Source organism: Rattus norvegicus, chromosome 1, assembly GCF_021556685.1.
Source record: "Rattus norvegicus strain SHRSP/BbbUtx chromosome 1, alternate assembly SHRSP_T2T, whole genome shotgun sequence".
In the NCBI taxonomy this organism is placed as follows: Eukaryota; Metazoa; Chordata; class Mammalia; order Rodentia; family Muridae; genus Rattus; species Rattus norvegicus.
The window spans coordinates 84,625,112-84,648,636 of record NC_141534.1 but is presented as its reverse complement, the minus strand read 5'-3'; the positions used below and the strand labels follow the sequence as shown (position 1 = coordinate 84,648,636).

General features: G+C 44.7%; 1 protein-coding gene and 1 pseudogene across 1 annotated transcript; one reads left to right on the top strand and one right to left on the bottom strand.

The window, feature by feature from the left end:
• Positions 1-1,362: 1,362 nt before the first annotated feature.
• On the bottom strand, positions 1,363-1,857 carry LOC148007238 (cytochrome c pseudogene; annotated as a pseudogene).
• Positions 1,858-6,409: 4,552 nt separating this feature from the next.
• Positions 6,410-19,730, top strand: Zscan18 (zinc finger and SCAN domain containing 18). Its single transcript, NM_001427176.1, is given in 9 exon segments — positions 6,410-6,510; positions 11,362-12,013; positions 12,068-12,229; positions 12,284-13,031; positions 13,572-13,721; positions 15,634-15,740; positions 16,004-16,082; positions 16,905-16,994; positions 18,089-19,730. Coding segments are annotated over 8 exon segments (2,442 nt in total). The 5' UTR covers positions 6,410-6,510; positions 11,362-11,461; the 3' UTR covers positions 18,643-19,730.
• Positions 19,731-23,525: the final 3,795 nt, after the last annotated feature.

Below are 23,525 nucleotides of genomic sequence, written 5' to 3'. Positions count from 1 at the left end.
GCTGAGGAGGACCAAATGAGGTGCCCACTAATTATTGAGAGTGGCTCTGTCTGGTGCAGCCCTATGCTGTGGATCAGTGTTCATACTTGGTTGGTTTGCAAACTCAGATCTCAACAGAAACGTGACAAGGCCGTTATCACTCAAGCACTTGTGGCCATTGTACAAGGGGCCTCCCCTGGATTTTGGTTATCTTGCTCAGGAATTAGTCGGTATCTGAGTTCTCTGCTCTTGCACCCCATGGATCTGTGGATCCATTGCACTGGGAGGAGAGAGACTCTCTCTCGGTATCTGTTCTCTGCTCTTACACCCCATGGATCTGTGGATCCATTGCACTGGGATGAGAGAGACTCAGTGATCCTTTGATCAGCCCTTGCACATCGCTGAGGTTTCCTCATTGCACGTGATAGGGTGATCATGATTTGTTATAAAATAATTGATTTGTTATAAAATAAATAAATAGGGGGAGATGTAGAGGGCCGCAATAATATTCGCCACTGCTAGATGGCGCTGGCTTCCACTGCGCCCATGTGGAAGGCCAGGATAGCCTCCGCCATTACAAGATGGCGCCAGCCTTCGCCACGCCAGCCGACTCCCTTTCAGGAAGTTAACTGTGCGCATGTGCAAGAGTGCCTTCGTGCCAGGTCTTTGCCCACTCCGGGGCGTGCCTGATGAGATCATTGGTAAACAACCAATCAGGCGTGGACACGCCACATTAGGGTGTATATTAGCAGCGCCATTCTGGGGCTCGCTCTCTCTTTTTCAAGATGTAATAAATGCTTTGCTGCAGAAGGATCCTGGTGTCCGTGCGTGTTCTTGCTGGCGAGACAATAGCGCGGGACAGATATAAGCCCTCTATCGGATGTAGGATGGGTAAAGATCTTTTCCCAATCTCTTGGTTGCCGTTTTGTCCTAATGACAGTGTCCTTTGCCTTACAGAAGCTTTGCAGTTTTTTTAAGTGTTAAATACTCTTTTTTATTTGCTATCATACATACAGCACAGTAAATGCCTTTCAGTAGTGAAAGGCAGCATCATTGATGTAGGAAATTCTAATTAAAATACCACTCTCAAGAATAGTTCCTTCCTGGTGTTTATAATTGCCTGTAAGAGGCCAGTGAACACAAATTGAAACACAGGTGAGTCATCTTGTTTCTGAAACAGTGATAGAATTTTCCCAGTGTTTAAACATATTCATATGCCCAGTTATATAAATCTAAGTAAAAAACTATTCAATAGGTTTGAGCCAACATCCCCATTTTATGGAAAGTAAAGCATTACTAATTAAGTCCAATCTTTTCTTGAGAAAGGGAGAGCAGTGATAGCATGTATACAACTGGAAGTGTTACTTTAAAGATCATATCCACTTTATGACAAGTCAATTTTACTTAAATCAGGGCTGTCCAACTAAAACATTGTTAGCCATTCATGATCTGAATTTGGTGTATGAATTAAATTATGGTATACATTAAAAGCCATGAGACATTTGTTGTGTAATAAATAAGGCAGTGGAATTACTCACTAGTAGCCATTTTAAGATAAGCTATTATGTCTGCCCTTTCTCCTTTCTTCTTAATTCTAGAGAAGGTCATTTTTTTGTTCCAGGGATGTACTTTTTGGAATTTTCCAAATACTCCATCAGGGTATCCTCTCCCAAGGTGATGCCTTTGTTCTAGTTAGCATCTTTGTAAGAGAATCCAGCAGCCTGGTCAGTCTTCTGCCCAAACAGACCCTGGAGGTTTAGTCTAGTTTCATCCTTGCCTCCATTCCCCACAGTGTGGCACTGGGCACACTTCTCAACAAAAATCTTCTTGCCTTTTTCAACATCACCCATTTTAAATTCGGTCTGGGCTGGTCAACACCACGAACACTCAGACTTTTAGGCATATGTCCTGCTCTCTAGCCCAAGGACATGCTGGCCCGTGCCTATGTACCAGTGTCAGTGCAACCACACTTGTTCTAGCTTTGTAGTTTTATGAGGTCCCATTTGTCGATTCTTGATCTTAGACCATAAGCCATTGGTGTTCTGTTCAGGAAGTTTCCCCAGTGCCCACGTGATTGAGACTTTCCCCCTCTTTTTCTCCTATTAGTTTGATTGTATCTGGTTTGATGTGGAAGTCCTTGATCCACTTGGACTTAAGCTTTGTACAGGATGATAAGAATGGATCAATTTGCATTCTTCTACATGTTGACCTCAAGTTGAATCAGCACCATTTTTTGAAAATTCTATCGTTTTTTCCATTGGATGGTTTTTACTCCTTTGTAATTTTATGTTCTTAATTGTCAGTATGTAACTGAAATATAAAATTGATGGCCTTATAATGGGACCGAAATACAAATTGCCAACATCAGGAATGAAAAGAGGTACCAGTAGAGATCAAGCAGACATTGAGGATAAAGTCTATTCTTAATCTGCAGTCTGTTTTAACCAAAAGGCTTTAGTCTGGGTAATTTATAAACAATATAAATTATAATTCTGGAGGCTGGGAAGTCCAAGAAGAAGAAGAATAAGGTTCAGTAGGTTCAGCCATAATACTTTGGCAGCCTATTCCTTAAAAACAGTGCCTTCTTGCTGTGTCCTCATAGCAGTGTGAAGGGAGCCAGTAAGCTCTCACAGTCTGTTTTTATAAAGGTACTAACCCCATCCATAGAGCAAAACCCTCTCAATTCACTGTGAAGCCATTACTACCTGGGTACTAATAACAAAGATAGTACAAAAGAACGGCAAACTAATATGCCTAATGATTATACACACATCAAGCGTGTGTGTGTGTGTGTGTGTGTGTGTGTGTGTGTGTGTGTGTGTGTGTATGTGAACTTAGACATACTTATTCTAAAGGTTATGTGGTAAAGCATAAGCATAATGGAACAGAATGGAGGCAGGAATAGACCCACAAAGTTACTTCCAACCTTCTCAAAAATATCAAACAAAAGCTTGCATCTGAGGAGAGCAATGCAGACTAACAGAGGACTTCAGTCTAATGGTGCACGACTGGCTCAGGATTTAAAGGCTATCACTGTTAGGGTTTAAATCTCAGCCCATGCCAGACATAACACACCCAGACAACATGGTTCCACGTGAAGAGGTTTAATGAGAGAAATGTACAAGAAGAGAGGAAAGGCGGCCAGCCATGGGCTTGTGGGAACAGGGAAGGGGGTAAGAACAGAGAAGAACAAAGAGTAAGAGGGGGTAAGAGAGAGGAGGGAGCAAGCAGCCCCTTATATAGTCAAGCACAGCTAGCTGTTGCTAGGCAACTGTGGGGCAGAATATACCTGGCTGTTCCCAGGTAGCTGTGGGAGGTGGAGCTTAGACAGAATACCAACAATAACAATCTATCCCACTCACAGGTTTTATTGTTTCACACAGAAAGCATTTAACAAAGCCCTTTATGAAATTAGGAGTAAAGGGGAACTTTATTTACTTAGAAAGGACATAGATGGTTAGCACAATTGACGTTGAAGATTTGTTTCTATCTAATGGCAGACAGGGCAAGGATGTCTCTTGTTCCCTTCGCTACTGAGTATCACACTAGAAACTCCAAATCACTGTAACTAGGCAGAAAGAAGAGTCATAGTACAAGTCTCTTTAAATTTTCAGAAAGGTAGTTTTGTTTTTTTGCATGGCTGGTTGGTTGTGAGGGTGTTTGAAGCAGTCTCTGTTTGTAACCCTCGCTGGCTCTGAACTCAAAATGCTGCCCCAGGTCCGAAGTCTGGGGTAGCAGGCATGTGTTACAATGTCTGGCCCCCACCAACTATTTTTTTTGTGCATGTAGACAAACTCTTGTGGTAAAGCAAAAGGCTTCTCTAAAACTACTTTGAAAAAAAAATGAGAGAATGAACGCTCCCTAGTGTTCTTATTCTGCAGCCGTAATGATCAGAAAAGTGTGGTGATGGAGCAGAACAGAGGCAGGAATAGACCCACAAAGATACTCCCAACAGAGATTTTTTAAATGCAGAAGGCTATTTAACAGAGATAGGCTAACCTCAACAAATGATGCTAGAGAAGTTTACATCTGTGGTATAAAATACATTTTTGTTTTGTCCCTGGTTGCTGGCACAGAGCTAACAATTTTTTGGTAAGTGTTATTTATTCATAAGGAACCCCTTTCAACCACACTTTATATTGACAAATGATAGGATCCCTAGATTCCATCGGTAAAGGGCCTTGTCACCAGGGAATTAACAGATGAAAACTGAAGCATCTTCAGCTAAAACAAAACAAAACAAAACATCCTCCAAAAACCTTGTTGGCTTGGTAAGTGTGTGTGTGCGCTGAGAGAGTGGTCCCTCATCTTCCATACTCATAGTTCTCCTTAACCACCATCTTACTTACCCACTCTCCCCCTCAAACATTACCCACCATACCGCTTTTATTGCTCTGTTCCTTATTGTTTCCAGGATATTTCATAGTAAACTGGTAAACAGAGGCAAAGTGTGTTCCTATGTTCTTTGAGCTGTTCTAGGAAATTGGGTGATGGAATGGCGGGCACCATCAGCCCAACACTGTGTGGTATCCTGCAGCTGGCGTCTAAAATGAGATCAAGTCCTTGGCCTGTTCAATTGCACTCCTTCTGAGTGGTATACTGAGAGAATGAATTTGCAAACTGTATCTGGCAGCTTACAGGTAAAAATAAATAAAGATCTCTTTAAACTCAGCCTTCATTTAAAACTAGAAAATGGGCTGGGTGGTAGTGTCACATGCCTTTAGTCGCAGCACTGAGGAAGCAGAGATAGGCAGATCTCTGTGAGTCTGAGGCCAGCCTGCTCTACAGAGTGAGTTCCAGGACAGCCAGTGTTAGAGAAACCCTGGCTCAAACAAAAAACAACAACAACAACAACAACAACAAAAAAAAATGAAAATGGGTGAAACAAATCAACTGATACTTAAGAGGATACACAGATGCCAAATAACCATGGAAATAGGCTCAACATTACTGGTCATTAGGGAAATGGAAACTAAACCACAATACAATCAGTATACTTAGAATGCCTAAAAGACTGACAACCACCAAAATGCTGGCAAGACTGTGAAAAAAATGATTTCATACATACACTGGTTGGCGGGCCTGTAAAATGGCACAGCTCTAGAAAAGGGTATGGGAGTTTTTTCATTGGTTTAGTTTTTAACATTAAGCATATACTTACTTTATGACATAACTGTGTCATGAGTAATGTTCACACAAAAACTTGAACATGAATTTTCATAGCATCTATTAAATATCAAAAATTTGGAAGCAGGCCTAAAGTCCAACTGGTGAATGTGTAAACTTGTATATTATCGAATTTTAAGCAGTAACAAGGAACAAACGCACACTAATGGATTCCAAAGGAATTACGTACAGTGAAAAAGTATCTCAAAAGGCACCGTACTATAGGGTTATATTTATATGAAATCCACAGGGACAAATCTGCACTGAGGGACCACACATCAGGGGTCAGAGGTGGTGGTAGGGTGTGATTGTTAAAAAAGGAGTAGTGAAACTGTTATGATTGTGGTATCAGTTAAAATTATCGGAACAGAATAAAGTGTTTTTTTGTTTGTATAAATAAGGAATAAAAACGTTTTTGATGGTAAGTAAGTCAGCTACACATTTTAAAAACAAAGCTAGACAACCAAAATGACTTTCAAAGGCTCTGCTGTGGAAAGCAGCCGCCTTCCCATCTCTGCAGGGTCGTCCTCCTCTTTCCCCTTTTTGTCTTGTTGCTCAATCAAATCTACCAAAGATTTGGTAAGGTGTTTGACCAGTTTACTCTCTGAAACTTTTAACTGTTTTCAGCCAGACTGTTCAGTCAGTGCCTTCGTCCCTGTCTATCTCTGGAGCCTTGCCTCAGGGTGTTTCTCTACAGTGGGTTTTTAGCCCTGTTTGCCCACGGTGGATCTGCGCACTTGTTCATGGTCTTGAGTCTCCATTTATGCTGGGTCCCCATTTTTTGTGTCTGTAGGTTTCCATCTCCTCAGTTTCTCTGTCTCATCTCTGGACTTCTAGACTAGGTCTTCACTGTCTTCGGGTCTCAAGGTGCCTGTGAGTTCTTGTTTCTAAAGTCTGTATATAATCCAGTCTTTGTCTCCGCCTCTCAGGTTCTGGTGGTCCTAGGCTCTTTTTTGGAAGAGAGAGAGGGAGAGAGGGAGGAGAGGGAGAGAGGGAGGAGAGGGAGGAGAGGGAGGAGAGGGAGGAGAGGGAGAGAGGGAGGAGAGGGAGAGAGGGAGGAGAGGGAGAGAGGGAGAGAGGGAGAGGGGGAGAGGGAGAGGCCGCACGATCGCTTGTTTACTCCGTTGCCATGGCATCGGAAGTGACGCGAGTGCACGTGGAGGCGAAGCGGAGCCAGTCTTCTCTGATTGACTGGCGGTGCGGTCATAGCAGCTTCGCCCCGCCCAGGTCTGGCGAACAGCCCCGCAGCTCGCTTGGGGTTCGCAGTTTACGGTGCTTCTGGCCGCGCACGCGTAGTGCAGTGGGCCGCCATCGCCGCTCGGTGTTCGAGGCTGCGGGAGCCCGTGGGGCAACGCTGCGCAGCAGGTGGGTCGGGCCGACCAGCAGCCTTCTACGCGGGGCCGTAGGTATTCGGCTGGTGCACAGGGTCGGGCAGAGGGATGGGCCTGCCTTGTGAGGGCTGGGCCAGGAGCAGAGACCCCGGGGGTCCCACCGTGGTAGTGTGGCCTCAGGTGCTGTGCCCAGGAGGGGAGTTAAAGGCTCTTGCGTGGAGATGTGGCCTTGGGCAGCGCTTGAATTTGCAGGACTGATGGCTCTCACGTGTCCAGCAGTGAGGGAGGCCTTAAGGCTTTTGGCTGGGGCTGTGGCCCTGGAGCGTTGTAGGCGACTGTGGCGACGCTAGGTGCAGCGCGTGGGGCGGGCATCGTGTGAGTGTGGCGTGGGATGGGGCAGGATCGGGGGTGTGGCTCTAACATGTGGCGTGGGGGAGTACCACGTGTGGGATTGTGGCTCGGTAACGCAGTACGCTAGCTAGTATTGTGTCGGAAAGGGATATCTGGGATGTGCTAATGGTCTTGGGGTGTGGTTTCAATCTGTGCAGCGGACCGGGAGAGAGGTTAAGAGATCCTGAATGGGTGAAGGCCCAGTGCTACTGCATCTTAGATGCAGATTGGGATAGGGTCCACCGGTTGGGAGGCTGCAGCAGTGGAAGAGAGGAGGGCATTAGGCAAAGGTGGGTGCAGGTTTTGGGAGAGATGGGAAGACCATAGAGGGGGAAAGATGAGTGTATAAAGGTCAGGGAGGGTTTGGGGAGCCCTGTCTTTGTGCCCCGGAGAGGCAGGGTTGAGGTTATACGTAGGTCCATGGGGTTGGGAGAATAGGAGAGTGGGGGAGGGTTCTAGGAGAGATTCCACTGGACTGAGGGGTAACAAGGGCTTTAGAGTACAGGGGTCTACTCTGTTATTGGGGTAGAGAACACTTTTGAGCCTCTGTGTAGGGGACCCTTTTCACGGAAGAGGGGTGAAAATGGTGTTTTAGGTGCTGTCCTGACCTGGAGTGCTGGGAGAGAACATTAGTTTTCTCAGCGCTACCCATGAAGGGGCAGATGAGGGGTGTTGTGGACCACTGTGGATTGGCTTTTATACAGAACAATTCCAAGGTTGTAGAAATCCTTCCTACCTTGTGTCCAGAGTCTACCTGTTAGTGTTGTCCCATTTCCTTGTCTTTTCTTTTTTATTCCTCCACTGCTTCCATGCTCAATCCTTCGCTCCCTGATGTTGGTTTGTATCTCAGCCAGCCTCCCAGAGGCCACAGTGGATGTTACAAGATCTTCCTTTCACATTCTGGCAATGTCCTGTGGAGGTTCTTTTTCCTGCTCTGGAGCCAGATCAGGGCCCAATATCGCAGTGAACCTTTGTGTCACTTGATGTTTGGATCTGTGATTTTGAGGTTTTTTTTTTCTTTTTCTTCCTTTTGGGCAACTCAGGTCAGTTTCTTTAGGATATCTGTTTGACTCTGTGTCACCCCATATGAAAATATAGAGTATATTCTTGACGGAGACCACAGAAAGCAACTATTTTAATAATGTTCCGTTGTGTGTGCTTTTGCATTCTTTTAAATGTACATTTAGATTTTTTTGTAATTTATATTATTCTCTGTGAGTACAGGGGAGACCATGTGATGAATTTCTGATGTCCCAGTGAGATTAGTGTTCATTATCATCAGATCCTAGTGGTTAGAAAAGGTTTACAAGGCCTGAGAAGGTGGATTTGTTTCCTGCTAAGGCAAGAGCTGCAATGAGGATTCTTTGGGATTCCCCTAGCTCAGCTGTCTACCCACACACCGTTTTCTCAGCTTCAGCATTTCAGGCCTTGAATACAGCCCTCAACACCTGCTTGACCCATACTTCTTTGTCTCTTGAAGTCTGTGGACTGGAGTCCAGGAAAACCCATCCAAGGGAACCTTTGGGAAGCCAGGAAGTGGTGGGGTCATTCTCCATCATGGTATGCCACAATCTCTGTCTTATTTGTACTGGGAATGTGACTTCATTCAGGCTGTTTGGTCTTACTAGGTCTTCTGCCCAATAAGTCCTCGTAGCAGTGTAACCAGGTCTTGGGCCAGGTAGAGCAAGTAAAGCATGCTCAAGGGTAGAGGTCTTTGAGATTCTCAAGGTGGTCTCAGTCCCCTGGTCCTGACTCCCAGAGGTTCATTATGAAGGGGGCTCTGGCTGTTCAGGTCAGCCTGTTGCCTCCTGTTGCTATAGGAGTTTTCTTTTCAGACAAAGGAAATGCGGACATATGGTTCCTCCCTATACGTGGGGGTGACAGGGTTCTCCACTGATTAGGCTGTTGGCTTCTCTGTGGTTCTACTCAGTCCTTTGTGTTGCTGGGCCCCATACCTCTTCTGTGTTCAGAGCAGGGCAAGTAGAGGAGGAGATGGATCCCAAACAGTTGACTGAGGGCTGCTGTGCCACCTGAAAAGAAGCAGAGGTGATGGTTATGTGATGACCCTTAGTGGTGAAGTGGGTGTGGGGAGGACCACTTAGAGGAACCTCATGAGGAATCTGGAACAAGAAAGATGGGGCAGCTATGTCAGTTTGTAGGCAGAATCCTAAGCCCAGCACTCACCCAGTCTGTGAATGTTCTCCCCACCTACTGCCTTGGGTTTGTTCTTTCTCTACCCTTAGAGGCTCGTGAGACTCCGAAGATGACACAAGCTCCCAAGAGGGCCTGGTTTGATAAACCTGTGTGTGTGGACATCTGAGCAAGTTCACAGTTAACTTTGTGGACACAAGTTCTGTGTAGGATGAATGTGCCTGATGTGTGAAGAACGAAAATTCATTTGTTACATAGAGTTCTATATCCAGAGCCTGGTGGCTGTGTCAGTCTCACTGGGACTGACATTCCACTCCATATCAAAAGATACTCCAGGAGAATCAGCGGTAGAATGTGGGTAAAGAAAAGAGCCTAGAATGGAGGCTAGCTGAAAGGAAGTAGTATAGAAACATGTCAGGACTCTGGCTGCCTTGCTATAGGCCAAAGGAGAGTAGTCAAGAAAACCTCAAGGGCTTAAACTGTTATTGAAGGCCTTATATTGCTATCTTTGTCCTAGTAGCATGAATGAGAGAATGCATTTTTAAACTTGAGGTAGTGAAGAAAGCCCAAAGTAAAGTAGATTTTGGAAACTGGAAATTTGTTTTTAAAACAGTTGAATTTGATAGGAAGAATCATTAGAACATTAAGTGGTTGAAACACAGGTTTAAAACAGTAATGTCAGGATGATGAAGATAGGGACAAATGATGACAAGATAGAGGCAGGTAGGGCTCTTACCTGACAGCTGTAAGGAAAACAGGCAGTTTACCCCCATCAGAGATAAAGAAATCATTAAAAAAAAAAAAAGCCAAGCACCAGTGGGTGGTCTAAGGATCCTCAGTGCAGATGCAAAAAAGGAATGGGTACTCCCATTGTAGGTCATAGGGGTGAGTCTGTCCCTGTAGCTGGGCTATTCTGTTCTTTTATTTATTCTTCAAATAGGTCCTAAATGACCCCAGATAGATGGGTATGAGATGCTATATTGACTACTAGACATACATAGCATGCCCTTTAATAAATAAGTACATTTCATAAAAGGTACAGTGAACAAATACAGAAGCCAGAACTGCTGGGCCTAGTGACCTGTCTGTAAATAACCCTGCTCTCCTAGGGCTAAGGTTTCAGTGTGGGAGACAAGCAATGTACAGAAATAAAGTAGCATGAGAGATGTGTGTGAGAGAGAGCATGCAGAGAATATGGACCCTGAGGGACCACTTCAGAGTCCAGCCCTGTTAAAAACTAGAAAGGTGCCTATAGGGTAAGCTGGGGTTAGGTAGGGAGACAGTGGATGATATTTTTGATGGTGTTAGCTGTTGTCATGGACAGATTTTATTTTGAATTCCTCAATTATTTTTAGAAGGAAAAAAAAACAAAACAGTTCCTTTGAATGGTTCTGCAAGGACAATGTTATATTCGGTTTGGGTGGTTTTTGGGGGTTTATTTTATGTATGGTAGTGTTTTGCCTTCATGTATGTGATACATACATGCCTGATGCCTTCAGAGGTCAGAGAGATCATCAGATGCTCTGGAACTATAGTTATAGAGGGTTGTGAGCCACCATGTAGGTGCTGGAAGTTGAATCTGGGTACTCTGCCAGAGCAACAAGTGTTCTTAACTCCAGCTCTAAGATATAGTAGGTTTTCTTTTTTTAAAGATTTATTTATTTCATGTAAGTGAGTACACTGTTGCTGAATTCAGACACCCCAGAAGAGGACATCGGATCCCATTACAGATGGTTGTGAGTTACCATGTGGTTTCTGGGAATTGAACTCAGGACTTCTGGAAGAGTAGTCAGTGCTCCTAACTGCTGAGCCGTCTCTCTAGCCCTGAGATATAGTACTTTTAATGAGAAGAACAATGCTGCACTGAGATCATTCTTGTTTTGAGGAACTAAAGTCCCAATAATACATATTTAGATGTTAAAATGATGTTGTATTTTGGGGATAAATCAGATTTGGTGTGATATGACCTATATCATATATACAGTATATATAGTAAGAATGAATTTACTGATATTGTATGGTATATTCATCTAGGTTTATAATGGAAACTCTCCTGGTAATTTTCATATTTATCTCATCCATGGCTTAAAAGAAATCCTATTAATAATATCTTACATAAAGTTGCTCCTGCTGATTTTTAATTTTTATCTATACATGTAAAAAGGTGGAATTCTACTGATGATGGCAAGAAGATTGCTTAGCAATAATTCTGCATAAGTCCTGGGTATTTTGGGTTCATGGTTATACTCAGACACCCCCATTCATTCTCTTTTCCCAGAGTATGCCATGGCTGGGGTCTCACTATGTGGGCATCCTTTTGTTGATGTCCTTTGTTTTTCCTCAGGTTCTGGTACTGCTGACTTCTCTTGGTTACCCTGTTATACTTGCCATCTTTGCTGAGTTCTTGGCTAGACACAGTTATATTTCTGTGGCAGCCTGGGAAGATGCTGCCTTTGGAGAGGGTATTAGCCTCCCCTAGAAGCTCCCCACCCCAACCAGAACCATCTACTCTGCGGTCAGAAGATACAGCCCAGCAGGAAGAACCTAGCCAGCAGGAGGAATGCAGGAGGCAGGATGAACTCATCCAGAAAGAGGAACCCATCAAGCTGCTGGAACCTAGTCAGAGGGATGAGCCCAACCAGGGGGAAGAATTCAGTGAGCAGGATGATCCTCCCAACCAGGGGGAAGAATTCAGTGAGCAGGATGATCCTCCCAACCAGGGGGAAGAATTCAGTGAGCAGGATGATCCTCCCAACCAGGGGGAAGAACTCAGTGAGCAGCAAGAACCTAGTCGGCGGGATGAGCCCAATCAAGAGGAAGAGTCTGTCCAACTGCAGGAACCCAGCCAGAGGGAAGAACCTGACGAGAAGGATGTACCTATGCAGCAGGAAGAACCCATGCAGCAGGATGAGCCCAGCCAGTGGGAAGAACCCATGCAGCAGGATGAACCCATGCAGCAGACAGAGCCCATTGAGCAGCATAAACCCATCCAACAGGAAGAACTCATCCAGCAGGAGGGACCCATTGAGCAGAATAAATCCATCCAACAGGAAGAACTCATCCAGCAGGAGGGACCCATTGAGCAGGAAAAGCCCATCCAACAGGAAGAACTCATCCAGCAGGAGGGACCCATTGAGCAGAATAAATCCATCCAACAGGAAGAACTCATCCAGCAGGAGGGACCCATTGAGCAGGAAAAGCCCATCCAACAGGAAGAACTCATCCAGCAGGAGGGATCCATTGAGGAGCATAAATCCATCCAACAGGAAGAACTCATCCAGCAGGAGGGACCCATTGAGCAGCATAAACCCATCCAACAGGAAGAACTCATCCAGCAGGAGGAACCCATTGAGCAGGAAAAGCCCATCCAACAGGAGGAGCCCATTGAGCAGGAGGAGAGCATTGAGCAGAATGCTTTCATCCAGAAGGAACTCATCTATCAGGATGAGCCCATCGAACAAGAACTGGTTCAGCAGGAGGAGTTCATTCAGCAGAATAAGTTCATCCAAAAGGAAGAATTCATTCAGCAGGGCGAGCCCATTCAGCAGGATGCTTCTATCCAACATGAACTCATTCATCAAGTGGGGCCCATTCATCAGGATGAGCCCATCCAAAAGGAACTGATTCTACAGGAGGACTTCATTCAGCAGGTAGGGTTCAGTGAACAGGAGGAGCTCAGCCAACAGGAAAAGCCTCATCAGCGGAAGGAAACAGAAACCATCACTGAGAGATCTGCTGCTGACCTTGAGTTCTCCCGCCTGCGCTTCCGGGAGTTTGTCTACCAGGAGGCAGCTGGGCCTCACCAGACTTTGGCCAGGCTTCATGAGCTATGCCGTCAGTGGCTGAGGCCGGAGGCCTGCTCCAAAGAGCAGATCCTGGAGCTGCTGGTTCTGGAGCAGTTCCTGGGCATCTTGCCAGACAGGGTCCGTCCCTGGGTGGTAGCCCAGTATCCTGAGAATTGCAAGAAAGCTGCCTCCCTGGTGGAGGGTATCTCTGACATCCTGGAGGAGTCAGGTGAGGATGCCGCCCCAGAGGAAAGCATACCTTAGAGGAGACGGGCAGGAGGTCCTGGGAGGATTGGCATCTGCAACATAGCGTTCAGACCCCAGCCGTGGCTTTCCTGAGAGTGTAGTCACCCCATGTGTTAAGGGACACAGAAACAACCATCCCTGAGCTGGTAAGGGAGCTCCTCAGTCACCGGGGATCTGAGCCCCCACCTCTGTGCCCAGTGGCATCTCTATTAGGCCTGCCTCATGGACTAGGACACTGCCTTGGGTTTCTGCCCTCACATTTGCTTTCCAGATGTTAGAAAGGAGGAGAAATGAAGGGCAATCAGAGGCAGGTACCAGGGTCTTAAAAACTAGGTAAATATTCTGGGTGGATTAGAAGCTGGAGGTTATCTCCATGTCTAAGGGTGGGGCCTGAGAGATGGGTGGTGGTGGTCTGTTGGAGCCTAGGGGCTCGGGTCATACCTTGGGTCGGTCCATATCTGGCTCATTGTGGATTTGCTGTGTCTCAACCTATTGGAATCACTATTGCCTTGATTGTACACAGGAATGATGTTGTGTTCCCCGGGTGGGTCATCATCGTCATTCAGCGAGGGAGACTATGAGAGGTGTCCTGAGCCCCTGCTGCTACCATGTGGGTTGCTAAGTCCCAGCAGAAACTTAAGACCCAGGGAGATCCTGGTATGCCGAGATACTTGTAAGTAGCAATGGTCCTCTTGCCTTGACTGGCCTTCGCTGAGGCGGTGCATGGGGTCTGTGGTGGGAAAGGGACGATGTGGTGGAGGCAGTGTAAAAGCCAGGGGGAAGTCAGATAGCAAGGCATGTATGTCTGAACTGCAGTTGGGACTTATTTCTGTAGATTCTTGTGTATGTTAGATATGCATTTTTTTCTCAATTTGCCTTAACAAAATTTGTCAGTCCTACATGGTTATCATCTAAGAAATAATTTCATTGTGGATATAATTCAGTGCCAGCATAGGAAGCTGCCCATTAGCAGCATGGGGCTGTCACTCAAAACCTCACTCTGTACTGCCAATTTTTTTTTTCTCCCTACCTCTATCCTAGAGTGCCTTAGTTAGGGTTTTATTGCTGTGAACAGACACTATGACCAAGACAACTCTTTTTTTTTTCTCCATCTTTATTAAATTGGGTATTTCTTTTTTTTTTTAATCTTTATTAACTTGAGTATTTCTTATTTACATTTCGATTATTATTCCCCTTCCCGGTTTCTGGGCCAACATCCCATAACCCCTCCCCCTCCTCTTCTATACGGGCTTCCCCTCCCCATCCTTCCCCCCATTACTGCCCTCCCCCCAACAATCACGTTCACTGGGGGTTCAGTCTTGGCAGGACCAAGGGCTTCCCCTTCCACTGGTGCTCTTACTGGGCTATTTATTGCTACCTATGAGGTTGGAGCCCAGGGTCAGTCCATGTATAGTCTTTGGGTAGTGGCTTAGTCCCTGGAAGCTCTGGTTGTTGGCCTTGTTGTTCATATGGGGTCTCAAGCCCCTTCAAGCTCTTTCAGTCCTTTCTCTGATTCCTTCAACGGGGGTCCGTTCTCAGTTCAGTGGTTTGCTGCTGGCATTCGCCTATGTATTTGCCAAGGCAACTCTTATGAGAACAATATTTAGTTGGGGCTGGGTTACAGGTTCAGAGGTTCAGTCCATTATCATGAAGGCGGGAGGGGTTGGGGATTTAGCTCAGTGGTAGAGCGCTTGCCTAGCAAGTGCAAGGCTCTGGGTTCGGTCCCCAGCTCCGGAAAAAAAAAAAAAAGAAAAAAAAATGAAGGCAGGAGCATGGCAGTGTCCAGATAGACATGGTGTAGGAGGGGCTGAGAGTTCTATATCTTTATCTGAAGGCTGCTAGAAGACTGGCTTCTAGGGAGCTAGAATGAGGGTCTTAAAGCTCACACCCACAGTGACACACTTTTTCCAACAAGGCCATACCTCCTAATAGTACCACTCCCTGGGTCAAGCATATTCAAACCATTACATGGATCATGTCCTTTCATGTCTTTCTGTACATCACATTGTGTACAGAAGGTCTGTGGGACCATGGTGCACTTGTGCCCTCTCATTTGTTATTCAAATAGGGCAGCTGTGGTCAAAGTTTTGGCTCCTCAGCTACTTAGCATTCTGTGTACTCAGTCTTTCTATTTTGCTTTTTAAAACAGGCTACAGTATCCTAGCCTTACTATGGCACTCTAGCTTGTATGGCATGGTTTCCTGACAGCCACTGGCCTGAGGGCACATACACTTTAACATTCCCTGACTATACTACAAGCCAGCACAGGAGGGTGCCCACTTGCTCTGTTTGCTGTTTAACATTTCTACCAGTCTAGTTGGGATAAAAAAGGAAGTTGGGAAGTTCCTTCCTTCCTGATCTGAATTGGCATTTCTAGGCTACTGAGGAGCTTGAATGTCTTTATGGTTTTTTATTTTTGTGTCCACCCTGCTCTGTCAGTTGCAGACAAATGCAGTGTTCATTGAGCTTTGGAACCCGTTTGTGCAGGAAGAGTTCTTTCTACATTTGTCCTGGGGCCTGTGTGGGAAGGTGTGGGGTATACTTAATTTGGAGTTATGTAGGCCACTGATAACTTGTTTCCTCAGCTCCCCTCCTTCCAGCCTGGCCTACGCTGGAATCTGTGCATTTGGATCAAGAGCATACAGAGGGAGAAAAGAGTGAAAAGGCCAACTCTGCCACTGTTGAGCTGAAGGTGGGTGTAGCTCTTGGACCTGGGAGGCTGATCTTGTCACAGCTCACATGGTCTTTCCCTATTGGCTGTTGACTTTATTTTTTTTCCTCTCAAAATTAATACTCTGGGACAGCAAAGGATAATGGGCCCAATGTCTATAGTGCTGTGGCTGAGAAAGCTGCTTTTGAGGAAATTCAAGGGTAGAATGCAAGGAAGGGCATTGCCTTAGTGCAGTTTGGGGTGGCTCAGAGCTGCTGTTTTAGAGTTCATTATCATTTCCACAGGAGCCTCTACAGTCGGAATGGGACCACCTGGATCCCACAGAGGATAACCTGACCAGTTACAGCAAACTGCTCCTGTGGGGTGAGACCCACCTCCCACTGGCTCACGTTCCACCCTGCATCCTCTTCCAGAACTGTTGGCATGGAGGATTCTGACCCTGTCCCAGGAACTGTAGTTGGGACACCAAGGGTGATTTAAGTGTTTGAAGCTGAATATGTTTTAAATGTCTTTGAATTAGGATTTGTTTGCCAAGTTCTCCATCTATCCTGGTCTACACTTTTGAGTTCCATCTGGGGCTTTCTGTTTGCAGCCCTGGCCTATGAGAACTGCAAAATCTGGACTTGGAAAGGCTCCCTGACCGCAAGCCTTTAGCACTCTCACCTTGTTTGTGCAATGCTGGGTCTTGGGAATGGTCTTTCACTGAAGTTCTTATTCTGGAATCTTTATTTGTAGGGATGCTTATATCTAGACTTCTGAGGTTGGTTGGTTAGTTGGTTATTTATTTATTTATTTATTTATTTATTTATTTATTTATTTATGCATGTTCTAATTCTATATTTTAGTTTTATTGCAACTGGAGATTGCCCTGCTGCTGAGTCCATTTAGGGCTCAGTATTCAACTTTGCTCCACTCTGGACATTCCCTATTTTCTAGCTGTTCCATAGGTAGCCTCCAGCCTCACATAAGATCTTCCTCTTTGCCTCTGCTGCCTTCTTTAGAAGCCTCAGCTTTTCAGGGGCTCAGACTACAGGACAGCTTTGATGGTTGTGTTCAGACAGGAATTGTCCTGATGCAGGGAAGGTAGTTGCAATCTGTGTCCCAGAGACCCAATAGGACACAGAGCCTCTTAGCTTTTGTTTTGTCTGTCCCTCCTTTACTTTTTTTCCTCTTTCTAAATCTCAGGGTGTCAGTTTTCCCAGGCTGGTCCATCTTCCATGCTGGAGACAGAGAAATCTTGTGTGGTGGAAGAACTGCCAGGGAGCAGCCTCCCAGGTGAGGTTGAGTTACATGGTCATATGGGCCTGGTGGGTGCATAAAGGGTACACTTCTCTTTTAAGGTGGGCGGGGCCCCTCACACTTACATTAAGCTCAGCAAAGATTCTAGCTTTGACTTTAATCACTTTCCTATCTACTGTGTGGGGGAAAATGCCATTTCATTATTTCTTACAGCATAAAGCATGTCACCCAAAAGACTACACACACTTAATTCATCTGTCAGTTGACTAAGCTCAACTCTGTAGCCTTTCTACTCCTTTTTGGTGGATCCGAGGGCCATACAAAAAGCCATATTCATTCAGAGGCCTATCTAGGGCACAGATGTCTCAGTGGTCTCCCCACACACTGCCCAATGACACTGGCTCTCAGTGGAGTTGAGGCTGTGGACCTCATTTTTTCTGATTGCCTCTCTAAAGGGCTGGTTTTGGCTTTCTCACAGATGCCTCTGGGTTTTATGGGGAGAATCCTGGAGGGTAAAAGCACATACTACACCCCTGCATGTTTTGTGTGCATGCTATTGCTGCAAGGCCAAGCCAGAGACTATAGTGGTTCATTGAGCACCATGGGTAAAACTGGGTAGCTTGCCAAGACTCATTTGGTTCTTACCAGTGAAAGACATGTCCCCTGGACCATCTCACAGTTCTTTGCATCCTCCATTGCCAAGTCACTTCGATCAGGAAGATGGTTTCAGATCTTAATCTACCACAGCAGGAAGGAGGCTCCTCCTTGCCATCTGAATTTCTGACCAGAATATACATGGTCACTTTAACCTACAAAACACTCTGTGACGGTCAGCATTGAGCTCAGCAGACATTCTGAGTGTCAAAGAAAGGAGGTCATGCAGATTAGGAGAGGGAAGAACAGGTCATGGGTCTTGTGAGGTTCATGATACTGCAGTCGGCTACTGTATGATGTCTGAGTTGTAAAGAGGGTTAGGCTGTGCATACCAAGAGCTCTTAGCTGATCCCCCTTCCCCTGAGCTCAGCCCTTTGGTCCTCACAATTTACTATATTTTTCTTGATTTCTGCTCAAGTCAGTTTATGTCTTAGAGCCTGGGAAATAGGACTGCTTACATTTTCACTTTGTTTCAGACAGCACCGGGCAGCAGGAAAGCAAAGGAAATGTGTGTGAAGAAGTCTCTTTGGGGGAGACACTGATGGAGAGTCTTTCAGGGGATGTTCCTGTTAGCCCTTTGATAGATACTACCCTGGAGGAGAAACAGCAACCTCAGAAGGCTTTGGATGCTGAGGATGAGGTTGAGGATTCAAGCCCTACCAGTCCCCAGAGGCAATCAGTCATCCAGCAGTCAGCCCAGGACAAGGATAGGCCACATCAAGGCACTGGGACAAAGAGGCCCCATCCAGATGATGAGGATGAAGAGGACCCTGAGTGTCTTTCCAGCACCAGCAGCTATCAGCTACCATTTGATGCAGGGAAGGTGCTTCATGTGGATGGTGATGAACCATCTGGGAAGGACCCAGGAATTTCTGCTGGGGGATGCTCTGCAACTGATGAATTTAATGCATCTCAAGGGAAGCCCTATACATGCAGTGAATGTGGAGAGGCCTTTGCATGGATCTCGAACCTTATGGAGCATCACAAGAGTCATGGCAGTGAGACATGCTATGTGAGCCAGGGCTACTAGGAACCCTTACAGTTCAGCTTAGTTGTGGTCAAGCACCCCAAGAATCACATACAAAACAACAAAAGAAAGCCACACCTAGAGCCCTTCTCTGCCACAAGCAAAACTCACTGATGGGAAGATTGGCAGCTTCTAGTGTGTGGGTGGTTTTCCTTATACAACTTGAGGTGTAAGGCAAAGCAACTCTGCTATGACTGTCCCATAACATGACAGTTGTAACCTGAGTGATCCTAAGATTCGTGTAGTAGTGGATTCTTGTATTTCTACAGGCATATCTGTGCTTATTCTCTGGATGCTAACGTGCTCATCATCTTAGAAACACACTTTGGTCTGATGTTATATCCTGTAAACTATCAGATGTGTTGGAAGACTCCATTTCTGCAGTACTTTAATACCATTCATACTCTGGTCATTTGACATTGTACAAAGTGTTGAGTTGCCTTAAAGTATGTGATCTGTTGGCGCTTTCTTGAGCCCTTCTTGCCTCAGTTGCTTCTCGAGCTCCTTGTTTGTTCACATATAATTCTTGCCATCTATTTTGGCCTTTTTGTAAGTATGTGATGTCAGGTTTACTTCTGAATCCTTAAGAGCAAATGCTGTTTCTTAGTTCAAGTCACATATGTGGAGTGGCTTGCAAAGATCACAAAATATGCTGATTTCAGACTGGGTTTGAGCCCATTTGTGAGTTGTGAAGTCCGGTCAGTGGATGGCCACTGATACTACAAAACAATGAAGTAGAATGAAAGGTCAGAATGCATCATGTAGTAAAAGCAAGTATTGTTTTGTGAAACTTCTCAGCTGAGTATCTGAGAGCTGGCAACCACATTAAATATATTTGTTAAGGGGTACAAGCATACAGGTTGAAGAAATGATCTGTATCTGAGCTGAGAGAACCAAATGTGGCCTACATAGGTGATCTTGTGGTTTTGCTTTTAACTTCAGATTACAACATTGTTTCTATTGCCTGACCATAAATGTAATTGCTCCGCAGATACAGAAAGGGTGTCTTTTTCTGTCAGTGTTTGAGCAGGCAATTTGTGTAACCCCCAAATCAGAGGCTTACCATAATAAAGTATTTATTTCTTCATTCATATTATAGCTCATTGTTTTGTGATTGTGTAGCAGCTTCCTTGAGTGCTGGTGATGGGGCATTTTCCTCATTACAGTGAGTGAGTCTGGGATCCGGACACCATCCCTGCTGTAGCTTTCTTTCTATGGGATTTTTGGAACACATGGAGAAGCCTCTTCCCCTTTACCTGGGAGAAGATACAAATCACTTCCAATCATAAAGCCTCAGAGCAGTGGGGGGCCACAAATAAGGTATCCTGCATATCAGATATCTACATTTTGATTCATAACAGTAGCAAGATTACGGTTATGAAGTAACAATGGCATAATTTTATGATGGGGAGGGGTCACCACAACATGAAGCGTATTAAAGCGTCACAGCATTAGGAAGGTTGAGAACCACTGCCTTAGAAAACCGATCAGATGGCCTCATCACTTCTAAGGATCCTGGAACTGCATATTTAGGTGCGTCTCTTCTGGTAAAAACAAGTCTAAATGTGTTTTTCTAACTTATTACAAGTAGTCACCTATCACCCTATTTTCCTCCATTGCCATAGATTTTCTGTGCTACATCCTGGTACTCCACCTCCAGGTTCTTTTGTGTAAATGAACCAGTGGGAGGTCTGTCTTCCTATTCAAAAGTTGAGCTTCCTGGAAAAGCACAAAACAGTATAAAGGATATTAGTGTACTTATTACTCAGACCTGCTGTGACTACCATTTTACCCAATGTGCCTGTGCTTTGCATGTGTGCCCACTTGCTCCTGTGTCTTGAGGGTGTGCAATACCCATGTGCCCCCTGTTGTGATACCTGATTTGCTCAGGCAATTTGCTCAGGAGTGTTCAGGCAATATATGGGGAGATACTTTGTGATAAGGTAAGTATCCTACTTTTAATCAAAATTCTAGCCCTGTATTTATCATCCATTTACAGTTGCCTAAATCAAGTCTGTACTATGAAGTTTACAAAGTGACTTTCCCTCCATGTTAATCAGTTGTTCCCAACATTCTACATTGTCCTTTTGTAAGTAGTCTTTGTTACTAGGATTTCTCAAGTAGTATGTATCTTTCAAGTAGATTTATGTCCAAGAGTCCATTAAGTCACTTAAACTGATCTTTCCTATATATCTGTAACCCCCAAGGAAGTAGGGAAAGTCTGAGTCATGAAGCAAAGGAAGTGTGACTGGTATGGTGGCTACTTGTGTCCAGTTAGCTTCTGAAATGTAGCTCCAATGAATACGCTGCAAGTGATGAGCACACTCGATTTCAAAGATAGCCTATACACATTGAACTGTTAAAACTTTGTGTGTTAGAATTGCGGCATGGAGCATAGAAAGGTAAATATTAAACTAATTGCACCTGATTCTTGAGAAGTTTTTTTTTTTTTTTGGTTGCTATGTAGGTTTGGGTTTTTGATTAGATATTTTTTTTTGTGTAGTTTCTTGAGACAGGGTCTTAAAGCTTAGCCTTGTGTCGGACTTGCAAAATAACTGTGGATGACCTTGAATTCCCGATTCTCCTGTATCAACCTTCTAAGTGCTGGGATTATAGGCCACCAACTAGGCTAGTTTTTTTTTTTTATCTTTATTAACTTGAATATTGTTTATTTAGATTTCGATTGTTATTCCCTTTCCCGGTCCCTAACCCCTCCCCCTTCCCTTCTATATGGGTGTGCCCCTCCCCATCCTCCCCCCATTACCGCCCTCCCCCCAATAATCACTTCCAATGGGGGTTCAGTCTTGGCAGGACCAAGGGCTTCCCCTTCCACTGGTGCTCTTACTAGGCTATTCATTGCTACCTATGAGGTTGGAGCCTAGGGTCAGTCCATGTATAGTCTTTGGGTAGTGGCTTAGTTCCTGGAAGCTCTGGTTTGTTGGCATTGTTGTTCATATGGGGTCTCGAGCGCCTTCAAGCTCTTCCAGTCCGTTCTCTGATTCCTTCAACGGGGGTCCGTTCTCAGTTCAGTGGTTTGCTGCTGGCATTCACCTATGTATTTGCTGTATTCTGGCTGTGTCTCTCAGGAGAGATCTACATCCGGCTCCTGTCGGTCTGCACTTCTTTGCTTCATCCATCTTATCTAATTGGGTGGCTGTATATGTATGGGCCACGTGTGGGGCAGGCTCTGAATGGGTGTTCCTTCTGCCTCTGTTCTAAACTTTGCCTCCCTATTCCCTGCCAAGGGTATTCTTGTTCTCCTTTTAAAGAAGAAGTGAAGCATTCACATTTTGGTCATCCTTTTTGAGTTTCATGTGTTCTGTGCATCTAGGGTAATTCAAGCATTTGGGCTAATAGCCACTTTTCAATGAGTGCATACCATGTGTGTTTTTCTGTGATTGGGTTACCTCACTCAGGATGATATTTTCCAGTTCCCTCCATTTGCTATGAATTTCATAAAGTCATTATTTTTGATAGCTGAATAATGTTCCATTGTGTAGATGTACCACATTTTCTATATTCATTCCTCTGTTGAAGGGCATCTGGGTTATTTGCAGCTTCTGGCTATTATAAATAAGGCTGCTATGAACATAGTGGAGCACGTGTCTTTGTTATATGTTGGGGCATCTTGTGGGTATATGCCCAAGAGAGGTATAGCTGGGTCCTCACGTAGTTCAATGTCCAATTTTCTGAGGAACCTCCAGACTGATTTCCAGAATGGTTGTACCAGTCTGCAATCCCACCAACAATGGAGGAGTGTTCCTCTCTCTCCACATCCTCGCCAGCATTTGCTGTCACCTGAGTTTTTGATCTTAGCCATTCTCACTGGTGTGAGGTGGAATCCCAGGGTTTAGTCATAAGGGATTTGCATTTCCCTTATGACTAAAGATGTTGAACATTTCTTTAGGTGTTTCTCAGCCATTCAGCATTCTGCAGCTGTGAATTCTTTGTTTAGCTCTGAACTCCATTTTTTTAATAGGGTTATTTGTCTCCCTGCAGTCTAACTTCTTGAGTTCTTTGTATATTTTGGATATAAGCCCTCTATCTGTTGTAGGATTGGTAAAGATCTTTTCCCAATCTGTTAGTTGCTGTTTTGTCCTAACCACAGTGTACTTTGCCTTACAGAAGCTTTGCAGTTTTATGAGATACCATTTGTCGATTGTTGATCTTAGAGCATAAGTCATTGGTGTTTTGTTCAGGAAATTTTCTCCAGTGTCCATGTGTTCGAGATGCTTCCCCCACTTTTTCTTCTATTAGTTTGAGTGTATCTGGTTTGATGTGGAGGTCCTTGATCCACTTGAACTTAAGCTTTGTACAGAGTGATAAGCATGTATTGATCTGCATTTTTCTACATGTTGACCTCCAGTTGAACCAGCACCATTTGCTGAAAATGCTATCTTTTTTCCATTGGATGGTTTTGGCTCCTTTGTCAAAAATCACGTGACCATAGGTGTGTCATATCATTTCTGGGTCTTCAATTCTACTCCACTGGTCTATCTGTCTGTCTCTGTACCAATACCATGCAGTTTTTATCACTATTTCTTTGTAATACTGCTTGAGTTCAGGGATAGTGATCCCTCCAGAAGTCCTTTTATTGTTGAGGATAGTTTTTTGATAGCTATCCTGGTTCTTTTGTTATTCCAGATGATTTTGAAAATTGTTCTGTCTAACTCTTTGAAGAATTGGATAGGTATTTTGATGGGCATTGAATCTGTAGATCGCTTTTGGTAAAATGGCCATTTTTACTATATTAATCCTGCTAATCCATGAGCATGGGAGATCTTTCCATCTTCTGAGGTCTTCTTCAACTTCTTTCTTCAGAGGCTTGATGTTCTTACCATACAAATCTTTCACTTGCTTAGTTAAATCACACCGAGGTATTTTAT